At 35.5% G+C, this 17632-nt stretch overlaps 1 protein-coding gene across 5 annotated transcripts in view; it reads left to right on the forward strand.

Annotated features, from left to right (window-relative positions):
- The window catches only part of POLI (DNA polymerase iota), a 22532-nt gene extending 7013 nt beyond the window's left edge, over nt 1-15519 (forward strand). For all 5 annotated transcript variants that reach the window (XM_019640705.1, XM_019640704.1, XM_019640707.1 and 2 more), the window contains exons 5-10: nt 685-921; nt 2697-2875; nt 3717-3808; nt 6150-6280; nt 11020-11225; nt 12973-15519. In XM_019640705.1, coding sequence (XP_019496250.1) covers nt 685-921; nt 2697-2875; nt 3717-3808; nt 6150-6280; nt 11020-11225; nt 12973-13794 — 1667 coding nt within the window. In that variant the 3' untranslated portion in view covers nt 13795-15519. The remainder of the gene's footprint in view (nt 1-684; nt 922-2696; nt 2876-3716; nt 3809-6149; nt 6281-11019; nt 11226-12972) is intronic.
- The last annotated feature ends 2113 nt before the right edge of the window (nt 15520-17632 follow it).

The raw sequence follows: 17632 nt of genomic DNA on the forward strand, positions 1-17632 counted from the left end.
AGCAGGGGCTGCAGCCTACGCCGTCGCCGGCGACTCACGGCAGCCCAACTCCAGGTTGAGCTGTTGTTCAGCATCTTAGCTGTAGAGGGCAGTGTCATTGGCCTTCATATGTGGGATCCAAACCAGGGCCCTCTGGTGTCCCAAGCCAGCTCCCAACCAATACGCCACTCGGCCGGTCCACGTTTGTTTTTTTAAAGGAGAGCACAGCTTACAGTGGCCCATGTGGGAATCGAACCGGCAACCTTGGTGTTATTGGCACCACTCTCTAACCAGTTGAGCTAACCGGCCATCCCTAAAGTACACATGTTTCTCAATGTTCAGTGAGTTCAATGAGTTGACTGTCTTTAAAACTGTAACAGGGGCTTTCTTATTAATGTAATACTTTTGCATTTATGCTTATTTACAGACAAACATGAGTAAAAGTTTTACTCATGTCAGGAATTTTTTATGAGGGTTTACTTTTCATAATCACTCCCATTATGTATTCACTATCACAGGCCCTTGTGGTAGTTATTTACTTTACAGAATTCCTGTGAAAATAACAGGCTAGGGGTGGCAGTATGGTGGTGTGTGTGTCGAGGGTGTGGACACAGGTTAAATAAGCCTTGTACCCTTTTTACACTCATTTAAAAAAGAAAAAAAAATGTTTGTGGTGACTTTTAACGACATTGGCTGTTTTTGTAGCTATAAACCTGCATGACACCTTGCACATCAGACTACTTGTTGGATCTCAGATTGCAGCAGAGATGCGAGAAGCCATGTATCATCAGCTGGGTCTCACTGGCTGTGCTGGAGTGGCTTCTAATAAATTATTGGCAAAATTAGTTTCTGGTGTCTTTAAACCAAATCAACAAACAGTCTTACTACCTGAAAGTTCTCAAGATCTCATTCATAGTTTGAACCACATAAAGGAAATGCCTGGTAAGTCAAATATATTTGAAAAGATATATGTTGTTTTTATTGTATTTTTTTATTTTAAAAATTATAGATACATGTAATAAATTCTTAGAAACTGTGTACTTGGCTCTTGCAGAAAACCAAAAAAACCTAATATTTTCTGGAGGAAATCTGTATTAGGAAATAAATTAAAAGTACTTTTCTAGTTTCACCTACTTTTGTATAGTTCGAAAGTTATAACCTGGAAACATATGCTCTTTTATTTCCAGTTCCTGGTTCATACACTTATACTGTACATTGCATCTTGAGAGTGGAATTGGTCTTTTGCTAACTATTTTGGGTTTACATATAAAATTTTAGGTCTACAAGAGGCCTTTCAAAGCATCTAGGCCAAGTTTTTATTTTAAAGATGAGGAAACTTATTTTCTCGAGGTGTTCAGTGACCTATTCAGGTCATGGGGCAAGTTTGTATCTTTGAAGATCAAATATGTTTCTATAGATCATCAATAATCAATATATGAAACTTCATTTCTGTAGCATTGTTGAGGAATAAGACGTTATAATAGAATTCCATGGAACTGAATTTTTAAGACAACTGAAACTTTATGTATAGTATCATGTCATCTGCAAAAAATGACAGTTTTATTTCTTCCTTTCCCATTTGGATGCCTTTTATTTCTTGTCTGATTGCTGTGGCTAGGACTTTCAGTAGGATGTTGAATAAAAGTCGTAAAAGTAGCCATCCTTGTCTTGTTCCTGATCTTAAGAAGAATGCTTTTAGTTTTTCCCTATTGAGTATGATATTAGCTGTGGGTTTGTCATATATGACGTTTATTATGTTGAGATATGTTCCTTGTATTCCACTTTACTGAGAGTTTTTATCATAAATGGATGCTGGAGTTTTTCAAATGCTTTCCTGCATCTATTGATATGACTATATGATTTTTATTTTTCATGTTGTTTATGCAGTGTATCATGTTAATTGATTTGCAGATGTTAAATCAACCTTGCATACCAGTTATAAATCCTACTTGATTGTTGTGTATGATCTTTTTAATGTATTGCCGAATTCAGTTTGCTAAGATTTTGTTGAGGATTTTTGCATCTATGTTCATTAGGGATATTGGTCTATAGTTTTTTCTTTTTGTAATATCTTTGTCTGGTTTTGGAATCGGGGTAATGTTGGCCTCGTAAAATGAGCTTGGGAGCCTTCCCTCTTGAATTTTTCGAATAGTTTGAAGAGAATAGGTGTTAATTCTGTTTTGAATGTTTGGTAAAATTCACCTGTGAAGCCATCTGGTCTAGGACTTTTGTTTGTTGGAAGCTTGTGTATTACTGATTCAATTTCATTAATAGTAATTGGTCAGCTCAGATTTTCTGTTTTTTCTTGATTCAGGCTTGGAAGATTGTATGCTTCTCTTCTAGGAATTTATCCATTTCTTCCAGATTATCCAATTTGCTGGTGTATGTGACAGTCTTTCTTTACATGAATAATAACCATGACTCTTGAATACTTCTACAGTGTTATATAACAGGTGGTGAAAATTTAATTTTATCAAGACAGAATTTATTGGTTGTCTCTACATTCATTATATTATACTAGGATTGTTAGGTTTTCAAAGTGGTTCATATAACTCAGAGGCCTTGAGCAGAACAACTTAATTTTCAATAAAGTTTGATCTTAGCAAAATATAAATTATGAAATTTAAAGACATGGTTGATATATTTATAATATTTTAATTAGCTTTATTTTAAGGAGAAAAGCTGTTGTAACACCGTACGCATTTCTTTTTGTTTAGGTATTGGCTATAAAACTACCAAACGTCTTGAAGCCTTGGGTATCAGTAGTGTGCATGATCTTCAAACCTTTTCATCCAAAATATTAGAAAAGGAATTAGGAATTTCAGTTGCTCAGCGTATTCAGAAGCTCAGTTTTGGAGAGGATAACTCGCCTATAACACCCTCAGGACCACCTCAGGTGCATGATAGTGATGTTTATTTTAATTGAGTAGTGGTTGTCACATTATTTTAGATAAAGATTTCTAGCTTTAGTACTATGATTTTACTATTCTAGTTTGCTTATTAGGTTAGTACATGGTCCCTTTCCTATGAGAAGGCTGATTTATATCAGATTAATAAATATTCTTAAGGTGAATCTAAGAATTAGTATTTAAATCCTAAGATAGCCACTTTGATTGAATACTACTTAATTTTAATAGTCTATATTACATATATAAAGCAAAATATTTTAATTTTTAAGAAGCCTTGTTTTTAGGGTAGTCTAATGATTTATGAAATGGAGAAAGGTATAAGCATCCAGTTCACATTGATTGATATTTTTTCCTGTGTGACAAGCACTTTCACTAAGTGCTTTATATGCATTAGCTCATTATCTTCACATCACACCTTCGAGGTAGGTAGTACTATTGTTTGTTTGTATCTTTTCCCCTGTTTTTCTCCCTCTCCCTCCTTTTTTTTTTTTTTAAAGATGAGGATATTGTACTTTAGGAACGTTAAATAACTTAGTGCCCAAGGTTAAACTTAGATTCAAGTCTTAGGAGGTGAGGACCTTCACTGTAATCATAGCGAAGCTTGGAGTTGGTGCTAGAGCTTTATAATATTCTTGACTTCCAATGCATGTTATCGTGGAGTACAATAACTTGCAGATAAAGAAAAGCTAATACAAAAGTGAACTAAATGGCTCAAAGCACAAGAGGTAAAATTAGTAAAGGATGTGTTGATTTATTTTACATATATATTGATAATTGGATATGCCTATTTGGGTTTACAATAATCCTTTATTTGTGCTTCTTTGGTAGTCCTTTAGTGAAGAAGACTCATTTAAAAAATGTTCATCAGAAGTTGAAGCTAAAAATAAGATCGAAGAATTACTTGCTAGTCTTTTGAACAGGTGATTTTCCATTTTGCAACGTCATCCTATATATTCTGTTTAAGGTATATGAAAAGAATACTTGATGTTCTATTTTAGAACTTACAAATTACCTGATTAAACAGTGTAAAGATAGATCATTTATCACTGAATTTCTCTACATTATAAACTATTGCAAAGAGAATCACAGATGCTCTTAACTAAATTTAATCCATCTAGTTCCACTGGTTTTTAGTAGTATTGTGGTTATATAGTGGATCTTAAGCTGCTGACAGTTACCTAAGAGGTTTTATGGATAACTCTAAAATCCCTACACCTATAAATTTGTGATGGTTGAGGACAGGAAATTATTAAGAGCAACAATGATGAGAAAGCAGAAGAAGCCTTATATGTCCTTTGCCTCAGACATGAAAGAGAATGGAGTCAAGACGAAAGAATAGCTGAATGGGGCTGTGTGCGAGCAGTGAGGGCGATTGTGTGTGCAGGGTTGCTGGTCTATAAGTACATGAAGAGTGTCACCTGGAATTATGAGTGTACAAGTAGCATAAGCTGAACAAGAAATTTCGTTTTCTGATGCTCCTTTGCCATCATATATCCGTTTCTCAACACTCCATAGAAGAGTATATCTCTTTCCCTCCCACTTCTTTGATTTCTCAAAATGGAATGTCAGGGTCTAACAGTGTTGGGTAGGTGTGCTTCTGTAATGATGCTAAGATGGCCAAGCTAACTGTGACTAGCGAAAAAAAAGTTTTCGGATGACTCAAGTCTCAGAAACCCGATGAAGTGAAATTTCCTATAACTGCTGTCCCGTGCAACGTGGTTCTCATGCCTCGAGCAGAGCCACGCAGCTCATCATTTGCTGCATGCAACGGGGGCTGACCGTATGACCCCGCGCCAGTGATATGACTCAGGCTGGTCCCATGATATGTTAGTGAAACTGGGTCATCTGTATTGCTTCAGCTAGATATAAGACTGCTGTGAAAAGCCTGGCCATTGGAAACAGTTTTGCACATAGAAAAACCACAAGGAGTATTCATTAGTTGTATAGGTTCTCTCATTTGAAGAATCAACCCAGAAATGAGACTGCTCTACACCTGTGAAATAACAACTATTAACCATTTAGCCTTATTTCCGCTTGCTATTCCCTCTTCTATACCATGGCCCCGTATTTCCGTGATGGAGGTGTAATCCCACTTAAGTGACCAGCAAAAGAATAATTGCATATGTGTGAATGTATTTTCCTTCTAGAGTGTATGATGATTAATACTATAGGTATGTAAGAGGTACAAAGTCTTCTACTTTTTTAATCCGTCTTCTAGGCACTAGTTTAAGATTGCTTAGAATATAACCTTTTTCTAGCATGTCTTACTTAGTTATAGGAACCAAATCATACTCTTTGAATTGCATAATGACATAATAGAGCAAGTTTAACTGGAAGATATTTAAACTAGTAACATGTTTACAGGAACCATTTAAGATATTTATCATCTTAGTAAAGTAGCAATCAAGAATTTTTTTGATAAAGCAGTAAGAAGAAAAGCTATTTACTAGAAAAATCAATATTTTCCAATTTGAAATCTTTGATTTGAGTATGTTTAACAATATACAATATTTGTATTTTATATTTGTGATTTTCAATGCATTGCCATATACATAAAAAGGAAAATATTATGTAATGACATGTATTTTCTCTGGTAATTAGATTGTCTACTTTTTAAGTAAATTTTCTATATTATTAAAACTTGTTTTCAGCACTAAAAGCAAGACAATTTGGATGTAACACTTTTTAAGAAGCATGTACGTATACGTACTTATTTCCCTAAATATAGTATATAATTGATCTTTCAGGTTATTCTAATATGCCAAATAATGGTGATATTATTACAGGCTCCCTTGTATGTAATCTTATTAAAATTTTTTTCTTTTTGTAATCTTAATATTTAAAAAAATTTTTTTAAACATCTGTAATTTTTCATGTTTGCTTCTGTCAGTGAATGATTCATTTGGTTTCTTAAGCTTCCTGCTGATTTTAATATGTTGCTTTTAGTTAAATTTTGGACTTGGATTATAAAATGGCTTGTTATAATTATATCTTATTTCTGTTCTTTTTCCGATAGCACTCTGTTCTGAGTGAGGCCTGAGAGCCATACATTTAAAATTTCAGAGCTTTAGTGCATTAACTTTGCGAAATTTATTTGAGTTATTTAGGGATCTATATTGCTTACTGCCTAATTATCAACTGTATTTATAATTGTTATAGTAATCTGACACCTTTAGATAAATGACATGTGTTAGACAACTTAAAAAATCTCTAGGTAATACTTTTTCTAGTTCCTTGTTTCCTCTTTCTCTTTATTTTTAGAGTATGCCAAGATGGAAGGAAGCCACATACAATGAGATTAATTATCCGTCGGTTTTCATCTGGGAAGCACTGTAGCCGTGAGAGCCGTCAGTGCCCTATTCCATCCCACATAATTCACAAGTTAGGGGCAGGTATGGGCCAATTTTCTAATAATTTAATTGGCAGGTTAAGCTCTTTAAAAAGCAAACTTTGAATTAGAAATATGATGCAAAGATGGAGGGTCTTCACAGGGAGTTAGTGAGCTAGTAAATTTCTTTATTCTATCAGAAATTTTCACTAGAAAACTTTGATGTTGTTTTTTAATAGATTATAAAAGTAAATACTCGGTTCAGAACATTTCCCAAGTTCAGAGAAAACAAAACTATGGTAATTGTATGGCATGAGGTAACTTCTTTTTTTTTTTTTAAAGATTTTTATTGGGGAATTGGGGGGGATGGGAACAGTGCTGGGGAATTGGGGGAAGGGGAACAGACAAGTTGCTGTCGTTTTGTTCTTCAGTCTAGTTGTGGAGGACGCTGCTTCACTGGCCCAAGTTGGCACCATCATTGCGCTCTTCCCGGGTGAGGCAGATCAGTCGCCGGCTTCTGGACGACTGCTCACTGCGGCTGCTGGCCGCTCACACTGGCTGCTGGCTACATACGGTAGCCCATGGCAACCCACTGCCTCAGGGGCTGCAGCCTACGCCGTCACCGGCGACTCATGGCAGCCCAGCTCCAGGTTGAGCTGTTGTTCAGCATCTTAGCTGTGGAGGGCAGCGTCACTGGCCCTTATATGTGAGATCCGAACCGGGGCCCTCTGGCGTCCCAAGCCAGCTCTTAACCATTGCGCCACTTGGCCGGCCCGAAAAAAGACTATTCTTTCCCCATTGAATTGTCATGACACCTTTGTCAAAAACTAATTGACCATAAATGTAAGGATTTATTACTTGACATTCTTATTCCATTAATCTATGTTTACCCTTATACCAATTCCAACTTGTCTCCATACTTTGTTGTAAGTTTTGAAATTAGGTAGTCTAAATTCTCCAGATTTATTTTTTTCAAAATTGTTTTGGCTATTCGTGGTCCTGGGCTTTTGTTGTGGAAAGATTTTAAAATAAGAATCTGATTTCTTAATTTGTTATAAATTTATTCATATTTTCTATTCATTTTGAGTCAGTTTTGGTAATTTGTATCTTCTAGGAATGTATACATTTCATCTAAGTTGCCTAATTTGTTGTCATGAAGTTGTTAATATTTCCTTATAATTCTTCTAATTTTTGTAAGGTCTATAGTGATGTTCCTCTTTCATACCTGATTTTGGTAATTTGTGTATTCTCTTTTTTCCTTTGTCATTCTAGCAAAGGTTTATCAGTTTTGTTGGTCTTTTCTGAGATCCAGCTTTTGTTGTCATCGTTTTCTCTGTTGTTTGTACTTTCTGTTTTTTATTTCTGCTCTGATCTTTGTTATTTTCTTCTTTTTATTTACTTTCGGTTTAATTTGCTATTGCCCCCTTGTTTCTTAAGATGCAAGGTCATGTTATTATTTTCTGCTTTTTTTCTAATAATTCAAGTTTAAAATTACACATTTCCTTTTAAGCAGTGCTTTAGCTGTATGCCATAAATTTTGTTGTATTTCTTTTTCTTTAAGGTTAAAATAGTTTCTAATATCCCATGTGATTTCTTCTTTGATCCTAAATTTATATAGAAATTTATTGCTTGATTTCCAAATATTGGATGATTTCCCAAATTTCTTTCTGTTGTTGATTTCTACTTTAATTTCATGTTCATCAGAGAGTGTAATTTGAGTAATTTCAATCCTTCAAATTTATTGAGCCAAATTTTATTGCCTAGCATATGGTCTATCCTGGAGAATGTTCCATTTTCATTTGAAAAGAAGAGTTAAGCAACACTATCAAAACATTCTGCTTAACTAAAATTGATGGACTACTCCACCAAAGTAACATTTTTGAATGATATTTGTCTGGATATATAATTCTTGATTGTTCTTTTTCCATACTTTGAATATACCATTTCATTGCTGTCTGGTTTCCATTGTTTCTGATGAGGAGTCAGCTGTTAATAGTTTCATCAGTCTCCTTCCAATCAGGAGAGAATAAACACACAGATATTTGAACTGGGAAAGTTCAACATAATTATTAAACTGTGATAGGGGATTGACTATAAAGGTATAAAGGGGCTGAGGGAAAGTACCCGAGGAAGGACAGACTTGGAAAGTGGAGTCCCCCTACCCTTCAAAGAGAAGGTGTAGCTGCAGAACACTGGACGATGGAGAAATGCTTTGAGTTCTGTGGCCCGTAGTTGATCTATAGTTACCTGGCAAAGAGAAAACCACCCACTGATCCATGGATGAACTGAGGCTGGTTGGTAGATACACAGGAGGAGTTGCAGTTGGGAGTTTGCTCACTGGCAAGGCAGTGCATGAGCTGGGATATACAGTGTCCATGTTGGGAGGGCTTCCGTTAACAACCCTCCAAGATGCCCGCAAGCTGAGGCTGCTGGGTGGTTATGTTGAAGGAATCTACATTCTTCTGCTAGCACAAAGTTGGAGGATATGGTGCCTGCATAGGAAGAGCTGGAGGAAAAACCCTCTGGGGTGTAGGCAAGTCAAGGTTGTAAGGTGGGTGTGCAGAAGGAGTTGGGGCACTGTTTATGGCACTGGCCTGGTGTGTGCAGTGTTTGAATTGGTGGTGCCATGGTAACATGGTCATTAGACTTGGGCTGGGGCTTGAGGTTGCTGAGGGACTGAGTGTGCCACACATGTGTGGTGTGGTGGAGCATTATTGGAGTCCCTACACATATGTACTGCAAACAGACCATGTAATGGGAGCAAGAAAAAGTAAATGACAGTACATTGGAACCAGGAAGAGAAGCCCACTTTTTCCTTTAATGGTCCTGAGTGCTCTCTACTGACAAAGCTTAACACGTTCCATGTAAAAAAATGTGAGGAGCCTGACTCATAATCACAGAACAGGTACTGAAGGGTGAATTTGGAGCTGAGAGGCACTTTGTTAGTAGGCGTAGGTGTATTGTTTTCATTTATTCGATGAGTCATTTGTCTCTTTGTCTTGTACAGCAGTTTGACTGTGATATGTCAGCGTGTGGAATCTCTGCGTTTATTCTACTTGGGATTTATTGAGCTTTTTGATTCTGTAGAATAATTTTTGTAAATGAAATTTGCAGAGTTTTTGACTTTATATCTTTAAATATTCTTTCTTTCCTCTCCTGGGACTTCCATTTACACATACGTTGGTTTGTTTGAAATGTCTTATAGGTGTATGTAGTTCTATTCCTTTTTCTTCAGTCTTTTTTCTCTTCTTTTCAGACTGGATAATTTCTATTAAGCTGCCAAATTCTCTCATTGACCTGTCATCTTAAACCTGCAGCTGCCCGTTTAGTGACTTTTGATTTTGTTTGTTTGGGTTACTCTACTTTTTAACTCCAGAGTTCCCTTTTTTTTTGTTTGTTTGTTTCTTTGTACTTTGATTCTTTTTCTTTATTGAGATTCCCCTTTTCTTGATAGCTATAACATTTTACTTTAATTATTTAAAATGGTTTTAATTCTTAGAACATATCTGTAATAGCAGCTTTGAAGTCTTTGCTAAATCCAATTCAAAGTCAATTTCTGTTGATTGCTTCCCTCCTTCCCCCGAATATCAATCACACTCTCCTGAGTTTCTTGCATATATTACAATATTTTGTTGAAAACAGGACATTTTGGTTAATGTATTGTAGCAATTCTGGGGTTTTTTTTCTGTGAGCTTTTTTTTCCCTTTTGCTTTTTAACTTGTCTGGACTTAAGCTGCAGAATATACCTTCCCAATGATGTGTTGCCCTGATTCCTCTGCTCAGCTTTTTCTTTTTTTAATTTAATTTTTTTATTTTAGCTTCTGAGGAGGTTATGCCTGTGTCTGCATAGTTTAGTGGTTAGCCAATGATTAGTCAGAGGTTTTGCTCAAATGCAAAAGCCTGGAAGGCTTCCACCTCTTATGAACAGATACGGGCATGGGTTGGAGAGCACTTTTAAAAATTTCAGGCCTCCTTGGCTTTTATTTTCTGCTAGGCCCTCTCGCATCTCTGTTGGTATGCTTGTTGCCATTCCAGTCAGGGACGTGTGCCCTCTCTGCCCTCCCCTTCATGTTCATGCATCCTCCCAGTGTGCTGGGATTGTGAGGACAGGTTTTCTAGGCCCTCTTGTGGTTTTTTCATTTCTGGATCTTTTGGTTAAATTTATGGTTGGTCCACTGATCTTTCACTCACTCCAACCACAACTGCAGCATCAGACTAGAGAGCTGTGCGATTTCTCCATTTGTTTGCTACCAAGTTTGTTCATGTTACTGGCAGTGCTGCTGGCTGTGAGCTTTTGTGCTCTGCCTCAGATCAAGTCTGTCCTTTCTGGCAGCAAAGCTGCTGGCTTTCCCAGCCAGCCTCACCCTGGTAGAACTGCTGTACCAGCTGAGCTGTGTAAAGGGAGATGTGTAACCCCAGACAATTAGGCTGCTATCTCCCACTTGGTTACTGAAGTTCTAGCAGCTTTTCATAAATCAGTGCTTCTCATTTTATTTGCCTTTGGTTCACTTCCAGATCCTCAAAATGCTTGCTTTTTACAGTTTTGTTCAGTTTTATTATAGTTTTATGGGGAAATTTTCTGATGTCTTCACTCTACCATAACCAGAAGTCCCATATTTCAAATCTTTGGAAAACTTTTACTCCTTTGGCATTTAGTATTAATGAGATGTCCCAGTTACATTATATACTGTTGAGATGTCCCAATGATATCTATTTAGGATTTTAATTTAAATTAGATTAAGCTTTTAATATTAATTATGTTATAATGTGTTTAGATATTGCCTTCTTAACCATTTTATTTAGGAAATTATGATGTGATGACACCGATGGTTGACATACTGATGAAACTTTTTCGAACTATGGTGAATGTGAAGATGCCATTTCATCTAACCCTGTTAAGTGTGTGCTTCTGCAACCTTAAAGCATTAACTACTACTAAGAAGGGGACTATTGATTATTATTTAACACCATCATTATCAACAACTTCACGCTCTGGCAAGCGCAGTTTCGTAAGTACCCTGTTACTGGATTTGTGTGGTTAAATTGCAAATCTAAGTTTGTGTTTAACTGATAGACTTTGGAGATTCTCTTGAGTGATACTGTTTGAATGACTTACATGTAAATATGCCTGTCCTATTATGATAGCTAGCCTGAAGTTTATTGTACTGTGATCTGAGAAGAAAGCGTAAGCATCACTGGATAAAAGAGAAATCCATTATGGAGATGCGTGTTTTGGAGGTATTGAACCATTTCATCGTATTGTAGTATACAGGAATATGATGATAGGCTCATAAATATGAAAATATTTCCAGATAGTGGATCTTTTTGTCTGTTAATTCATATATAAGCTACCAGCACCCCCCTCAATGTTTTTGCGAAAGTATTTAAATTTTCTTGGTTTTGAAATTAACTTGAATTCTGACAATATTGATAGAATATCACTACTCCTTTTACAATTGTAGTAATTAAGAATGAGGCAATAGGCAAAGGCCAGTCATACTGTCAAATGACTAAAACGAAAGATTGTATATGTGGACATTTAGCAAACCTCTCTTTACTAAATGTGAGATGCTTTAAAAAAATAATCATCTTTTACTAAATTGTCCATGTCTATAATTAACTCTTAATTTAAAGTGTTTTTATTATTTTCTTTATTTTTATTGTTTACTCAGACATAATTTTAGCAAATTCTCATTTACATTTAAGTTTAAAATGGAACATAATAGTGTTATAGAAATAATGAATTAGTGCCCTCTTCAAAGTACTTTTCCCTGAGCCTTTTTATTCCATTTATTAACTGAAATTTTAGGGGGTGTTTACTTTTTACTTTTTAATTTGTAGAATGAGAATTAAAGGTCTTTAATGTACAGCAGTATTAGAGAGGTAAATATAAGTGAAAGTACCTTGTGTATGTCTGGCACTCAGTAGGTGCTCAATAAATAGAAAGACCCTAATCGCTTCTTCTCCTTTTACTTTTTTTGTAGTTATTATTGTGTTGATGTTTCCTGAGTTATATTTGACCATGTGTACATTTTTATGGTGCTCAAAACTAGATAGAAAATTTAAGTGAAAAATTTTACATAAAAATTATGCAACTTAGAATTGAAGGTGTTTTTAAATTTTTATTTTATATATACCAGGATGCCAAAAATAATATATACACATGACTTGTATTCATCTTTTGTTTTTGGTATATATTGAGTATTACAATTTTAATACAGTTTTTTCCTTTCCTAAAATGTGTATATTTATTGGCACCCTCTATATTTAAAAATGTGCTATATTTTAATGATGTTGGATTTTTACCATAGAAGTACTTTTTTTTTTTCGGTTAAATGTTACACTTCAGAATAAGGATTTTTAGAAAACCAGTCCTTGAAGCTCTCTCTATGTATGTATGTATATTTAGATAATCTTAGGTGAATCATTTACTTTTCTAGACCACCATTCTTTTATTCACAGAATTGGCAGTTTGAATACATGATTAAGATCCTTTTTAGGTCTCCAAATGCATACCTACTTTCTGGCTCAGTATCTAGGAAGGAACCTCTTCCTGGAATAGTGTGTAACGATCCACACAAAGTGTGACTAATTATGGTGGATTGCTCAGACCTAGTTGTTTGGAAGCCTAAAGGGATTGAGGTTATTGAGTAGGGTAGACACATATTGGTCAGAAAAGAGGTAAGTCATGCTTCGGGAGCATGAGTATTTAACAGACATTAGACACTAAATTATTCTGTTATCCTTGTGTTCTAGAAAATGAAAGACAGTCATATGGAGGATTTTTCCAAAGACAAAGAAACAAATTGGGATTTTCTACCAACTGGAAGTATTGAAAGTACAAGAACTGGGGAGTCTCCACTAGATACTATACATTTTTCTAAAGAAAAGGACAGTGACGAATTCCCACTCCGCTCACTTCCTGAGGGTATTGACCAAGAAGTCTTCAAGCAGCTCCCAGGAGATATTCAAGAAGAAATTCTTGCTGGAAAATCTGGAGAAAAAATTCGAGGGAAAGGAAGTTTGAGTTGTCCATTACCTGCCTCTAGAGGAGTATTATCTTTCTTTTCTACAAAACAAAAGCAGGATTGTCCCTTAAATCCTAGAGATCATGGATCCAATAGCAAACAGCTACCCTCTGTGTCTGCCTGTGAACCAGGAACATCAGGCTTAAGCAGCAGTAGCGCCTCTTATTTGTCTCGCCAAAAGGGTTATTCACAGTATTTGGACAGTAGATTGAAAGACGAACGAATGGGTCAAGGACCTAAAGCACCTCAAGGATCCCACTTTTCTAATACAAATCCTGCTGTATCTATTTTCCGTTCATTTCCAAATTTACAGAGTGAGCAACTTTTCTCCAAAAACCGCACTACAGATAACCATAAGCAACCAATAGCAACAGTCTCTCATCATGAAGGACTTGCAGAAAATGGAGAGCAAGATACTACTGATGAGAAAATTACTTTTCCTTCCGACGTTGACCCTGAAGTTTTCTATGAACTACCAGAAGAGCTACAAAAAGAACTGTTGTCTGATTGGAAGAGAACAGGGCCAGATTCCCACATTGTACATAAATAAGCATATTCAGAAAAAAAAGGTCTGAAAAGCAAGGAAATGACCACTGTTCTCAGAGTAGCAGTTTATTAAGCTCTTCTAAATTAAACACTAGTAGATACTCAATAATGTAGAAATCCAACATAAAGTGTTCCAAATAAGCAAGAAAAGTTATGGGGAAGTAAATTCTGGCGCAAAGCATAAAAAATTCATAACAGATGAAATGTGAACTATTACCTTCCTCTTGTTTCTAAAACTATTTTATATTGTTTTTCAATAAAAAGAATATCATGGTCAGCATTACTACATTTTCCATAAATTGAGGGGGAAGATATATAGGCCTGCACATAAAAAATAGACGAGCCAAATCATTGCTATCCTATAGCAAGAGCTTTTTTTTCTGTGAAATATGGAATGGTTCAAGAAATTAAGCACATTAGGAAACTGCCAAATAAGAAATTCTACTGCCAACTCACCTATTAAAAATGTAGATATCTTTGACTGAAGTATTATGTGCCATTTAATAAGTTGATTTTTAAAATACCATAGTGATGTGTATTCAATTAATGCCTCTTATTACACCTAGACCCTACCACAATACCTGCCACACACAGAGCACTCAATAAATATTGAATAAATGAATTGTGTGGCAGGTGCCAGGTGAAGAGTTGGGCAGGGGGAGTGTACCTGTTACAGAGAACTACAAGGAACTCTCCATGCAGATAGATTAAGGGAAGGATGGACGCACAAGTGCAAGGCGGTGGGTCTGTAAGAATGCTAAATAGTGGAGGAATCCCTTTCCTTCTGGCCAGTCTGTAGGGTCTAAAAGCAATGGATTAGGTGTTTTTGCATCATTTCTACATTTTTGGAGATGAGATTAAGGATGTCATACCTACAACAAACACAGTTACTAAATTAATGGGAGTCCTTTTTCTCTTCCATTGTAATTGCCTTTCCATATAAGAATATGGATATCTTACAATTTGTAAGACATAGAGGCTGTTTCTAGAACACCTCAAAGTATCCCTCAGCACTGGTTTGGAGAAGTCTTGTTCTCAAGTTTATGATCTTTGCAGGTACAATCTAAAGAAAAGATGATAAAAATAAAATACACAAACATGAATAAAGAATAGCTTAAAAACACTTTCTTCTAGATAAGAAATTTGAACTTAGTTTCAGATAACTTGAAACTTCGCTAAACACCAAGGATTTTTAACGGAGTTTGGGGTTATCCAAAACAACAACTTGGAGCAAGAACACCACGCAAATACTTACTGCTCTGGATCAAGGACGATAGAATTTTCTACAGTAGTGTTCTGATGAGGTAGTTAAACTCATAAAAGGAATGTATTACATTTTTATATAATTCATTAAAAATTTTTCAATACTTGTAATTATTTCAGCTAGAAATCATTGGATACCTAGAAACATTTAAAAACAAAGGATTAAGAAAAGTAAGAAAGTAAACAGTTATGGCCAGTTTAAAGACAGAATGTAAAATATTGGGTTGTCCGAAAAGTCATAACACATTTTTACAATGAAAAACGTAGAAAAAAATACGTCATGACTTTTCCGACAACCCAATAGTGTTAAAAGTACTTTCTGAAATGAGAATGCAAGAGGGTATATCACAGCTCTGCTATTTATTCTGTGACCTTAGTCTTTTAACATTTTTGTGCCTCACATCTGACTTTTTAGGTTATCTTTTATCTTTGTCTGCTTTTAATAAACATTTTTCATTGGTCTACAGATGTACTATGTTTGGAAGTGTGAATTTATTTTTATTTATTTTTTATACATGGTGACATCCTGTATCTTTCAATTCATGTTGGTTCTCTAAAATTCATAGCCACTAGCCCTTCAACTATTGCTTCTCTATTTTTCTAGGACTCTTGATTGTACTAATGATGGACTTTCTTAGTCTACTCTTCATGTCCCTTAATCTCTGCTATTTTTCATTATCTTGTTTATCTGTGCTGCATTTTGGCTAATTTTGTCATGACTGATTTTTTTTTTTCCCCAGCAGTATTTGGTCTATTTAAAACACTAATAATGGTTTTTTAATTTCAATAGTTATATTTTTCATTTGATTCTTTTTCTCATCTTCCTGTTTATTCATTACAGTCTCTTGTCTTTCTAAAAACTCTTAAATATATTCTATTTCTGATGATTTCAGTACTATTTTAAGTTTTTGTAAGTAAATTTTTGGATATTGTTGTGTATTATTTTGGCTTGTTTCCTTGATAGTGTGGCTAAATTTAATCTGTGGGAAGACACAGGACCTAAATTGTGGATGCTTTTCTTCAGATATGATTTGTCTTTGCTTTTGATGAGTCATTGCCAATCCATTGGCCCACGTTAGCCCCTTCTAGGGCCTAAGTGAATGCAGTTGTCTTAGGCTGTCTTAGTTTGAGCTGCCTGACCTTGCTACTATCCTAATTTATTGTCTCCAGAGCTCAATTGCAGGTCACTGTCAGCATTTATCTTCAGGGTAGGCCCTGCCTTTCAAAACTTGTTTCTTGCTTGATGCTTCCTACTCCTTTCCTGCTTTTGTTTCAGCTCAATTTTTTTCCCCCTCTGTGAGTGTAGAGGGATGGGGCCTAGAGATTTATATAGTACAACCACACAATGTATTAAAAAGTCTGTTTTCTCCAGGATCTAGTGTTTCGTATTGGGATGACTCCGCTATAACTGTCCCACCGTAGTGCAGAAGTGCAAGTCTGTTAGGATTTCCTTTTACTATTTTTCTCTTGTGCTATGCTTCTTTCTCATCCTCATCCCTTTCCTGTCTTTTTTTTGGATTGGCTGTGTTTTCTATTATGTATTCTCCTTCTACTGATTTGAAATTTAAACATTCTATTATAAGTACTTTTCATTACCGTTAACATTTTATCATCCACATCTAAAAATGGTAAATATCTGTACCCTCTTTCCAACCACAAGGATGTTAAGCTATATTAATTCTAACCAAATTCCTCTAGTTCTTTATTTTGCTTCCAAATGGGACATTTGTTTTGTTTTGTTTTGTTTTGTTTTGTTTTGTTTTGTTTTAGCTGAGCCATCCTGCCACCTGTTGGCAGCTCAGCAGCAGCTCAGCTCGGGCCGGGCATCAAGCCACTGTTGCTCAGAGCTCGCACTCTTGAGCGAGCTCTTAACCAACTGAGCCACTCGGCCGGCCCCCCGGACATTTGTATTTTAAATAGTCAATGTTTAGGTTTGCCTAGATGTTTCTGAATTTTTTTTTTTGGCTTACCTGTTTTTTGTGTTTTATTTTTGCACCTCAGACATTCTTTCAAAGCATAATTTCTTTCTGAAATTATGTCTTCAGAACTGTGGATTTAGAATTGGTTTCTCCTGAGTTATTTTAAGATACTTTTATTTTTGGAAATATGCAGTTTTTATTCTGTATCTAGCTACAGGTTTCTATTTATCATGTATTTTACATGTAGCTTTTCCCTGATGCTCTGTTCATTTTTTTTCTCTTTCTTGTTGGAAAGTTTTTAATTGCTCTGTCTTTAAGCTCAGTAATTTTTCTTCCATAGTATGTAATCTGTTATTTCTATTCAGTGTACTTTTCATGTCAGACATTCCATTTCTCTAGACATCTGATGCGGGTTATTTTTGTATCAACTCTACTTAATATGCTCACTTTTTTCTCTACCCTCTTGAGCATATGGAATATTAATTATAATAAGGTCTTTTTCTTCTGTAATTTCATCTGTTTCTGTTGATTTGTTTGTGAGCCATATTCTCTATTGTGAGTCATATTCTTCTGCTCTGTGCATGCTTGTTAATTTTTAAAATTGTATCGCAGGCCTTGTGAAATTCACCTTGTTGGGTAATGGTTCTTTCTGTTTTTCCA

The sequence above is a fragment of the Hipposideros armiger genome, unplaced genomic scaffold (genome assembly GCF_001890085.2).
Source record: "Hipposideros armiger isolate ML-2016 unplaced genomic scaffold, ASM189008v1 scaffold_52, whole genome shotgun sequence".
NCBI lineage: Eukaryota > Metazoa > Chordata > Mammalia > Chiroptera > Hipposideridae > Hipposideros > Hipposideros armiger.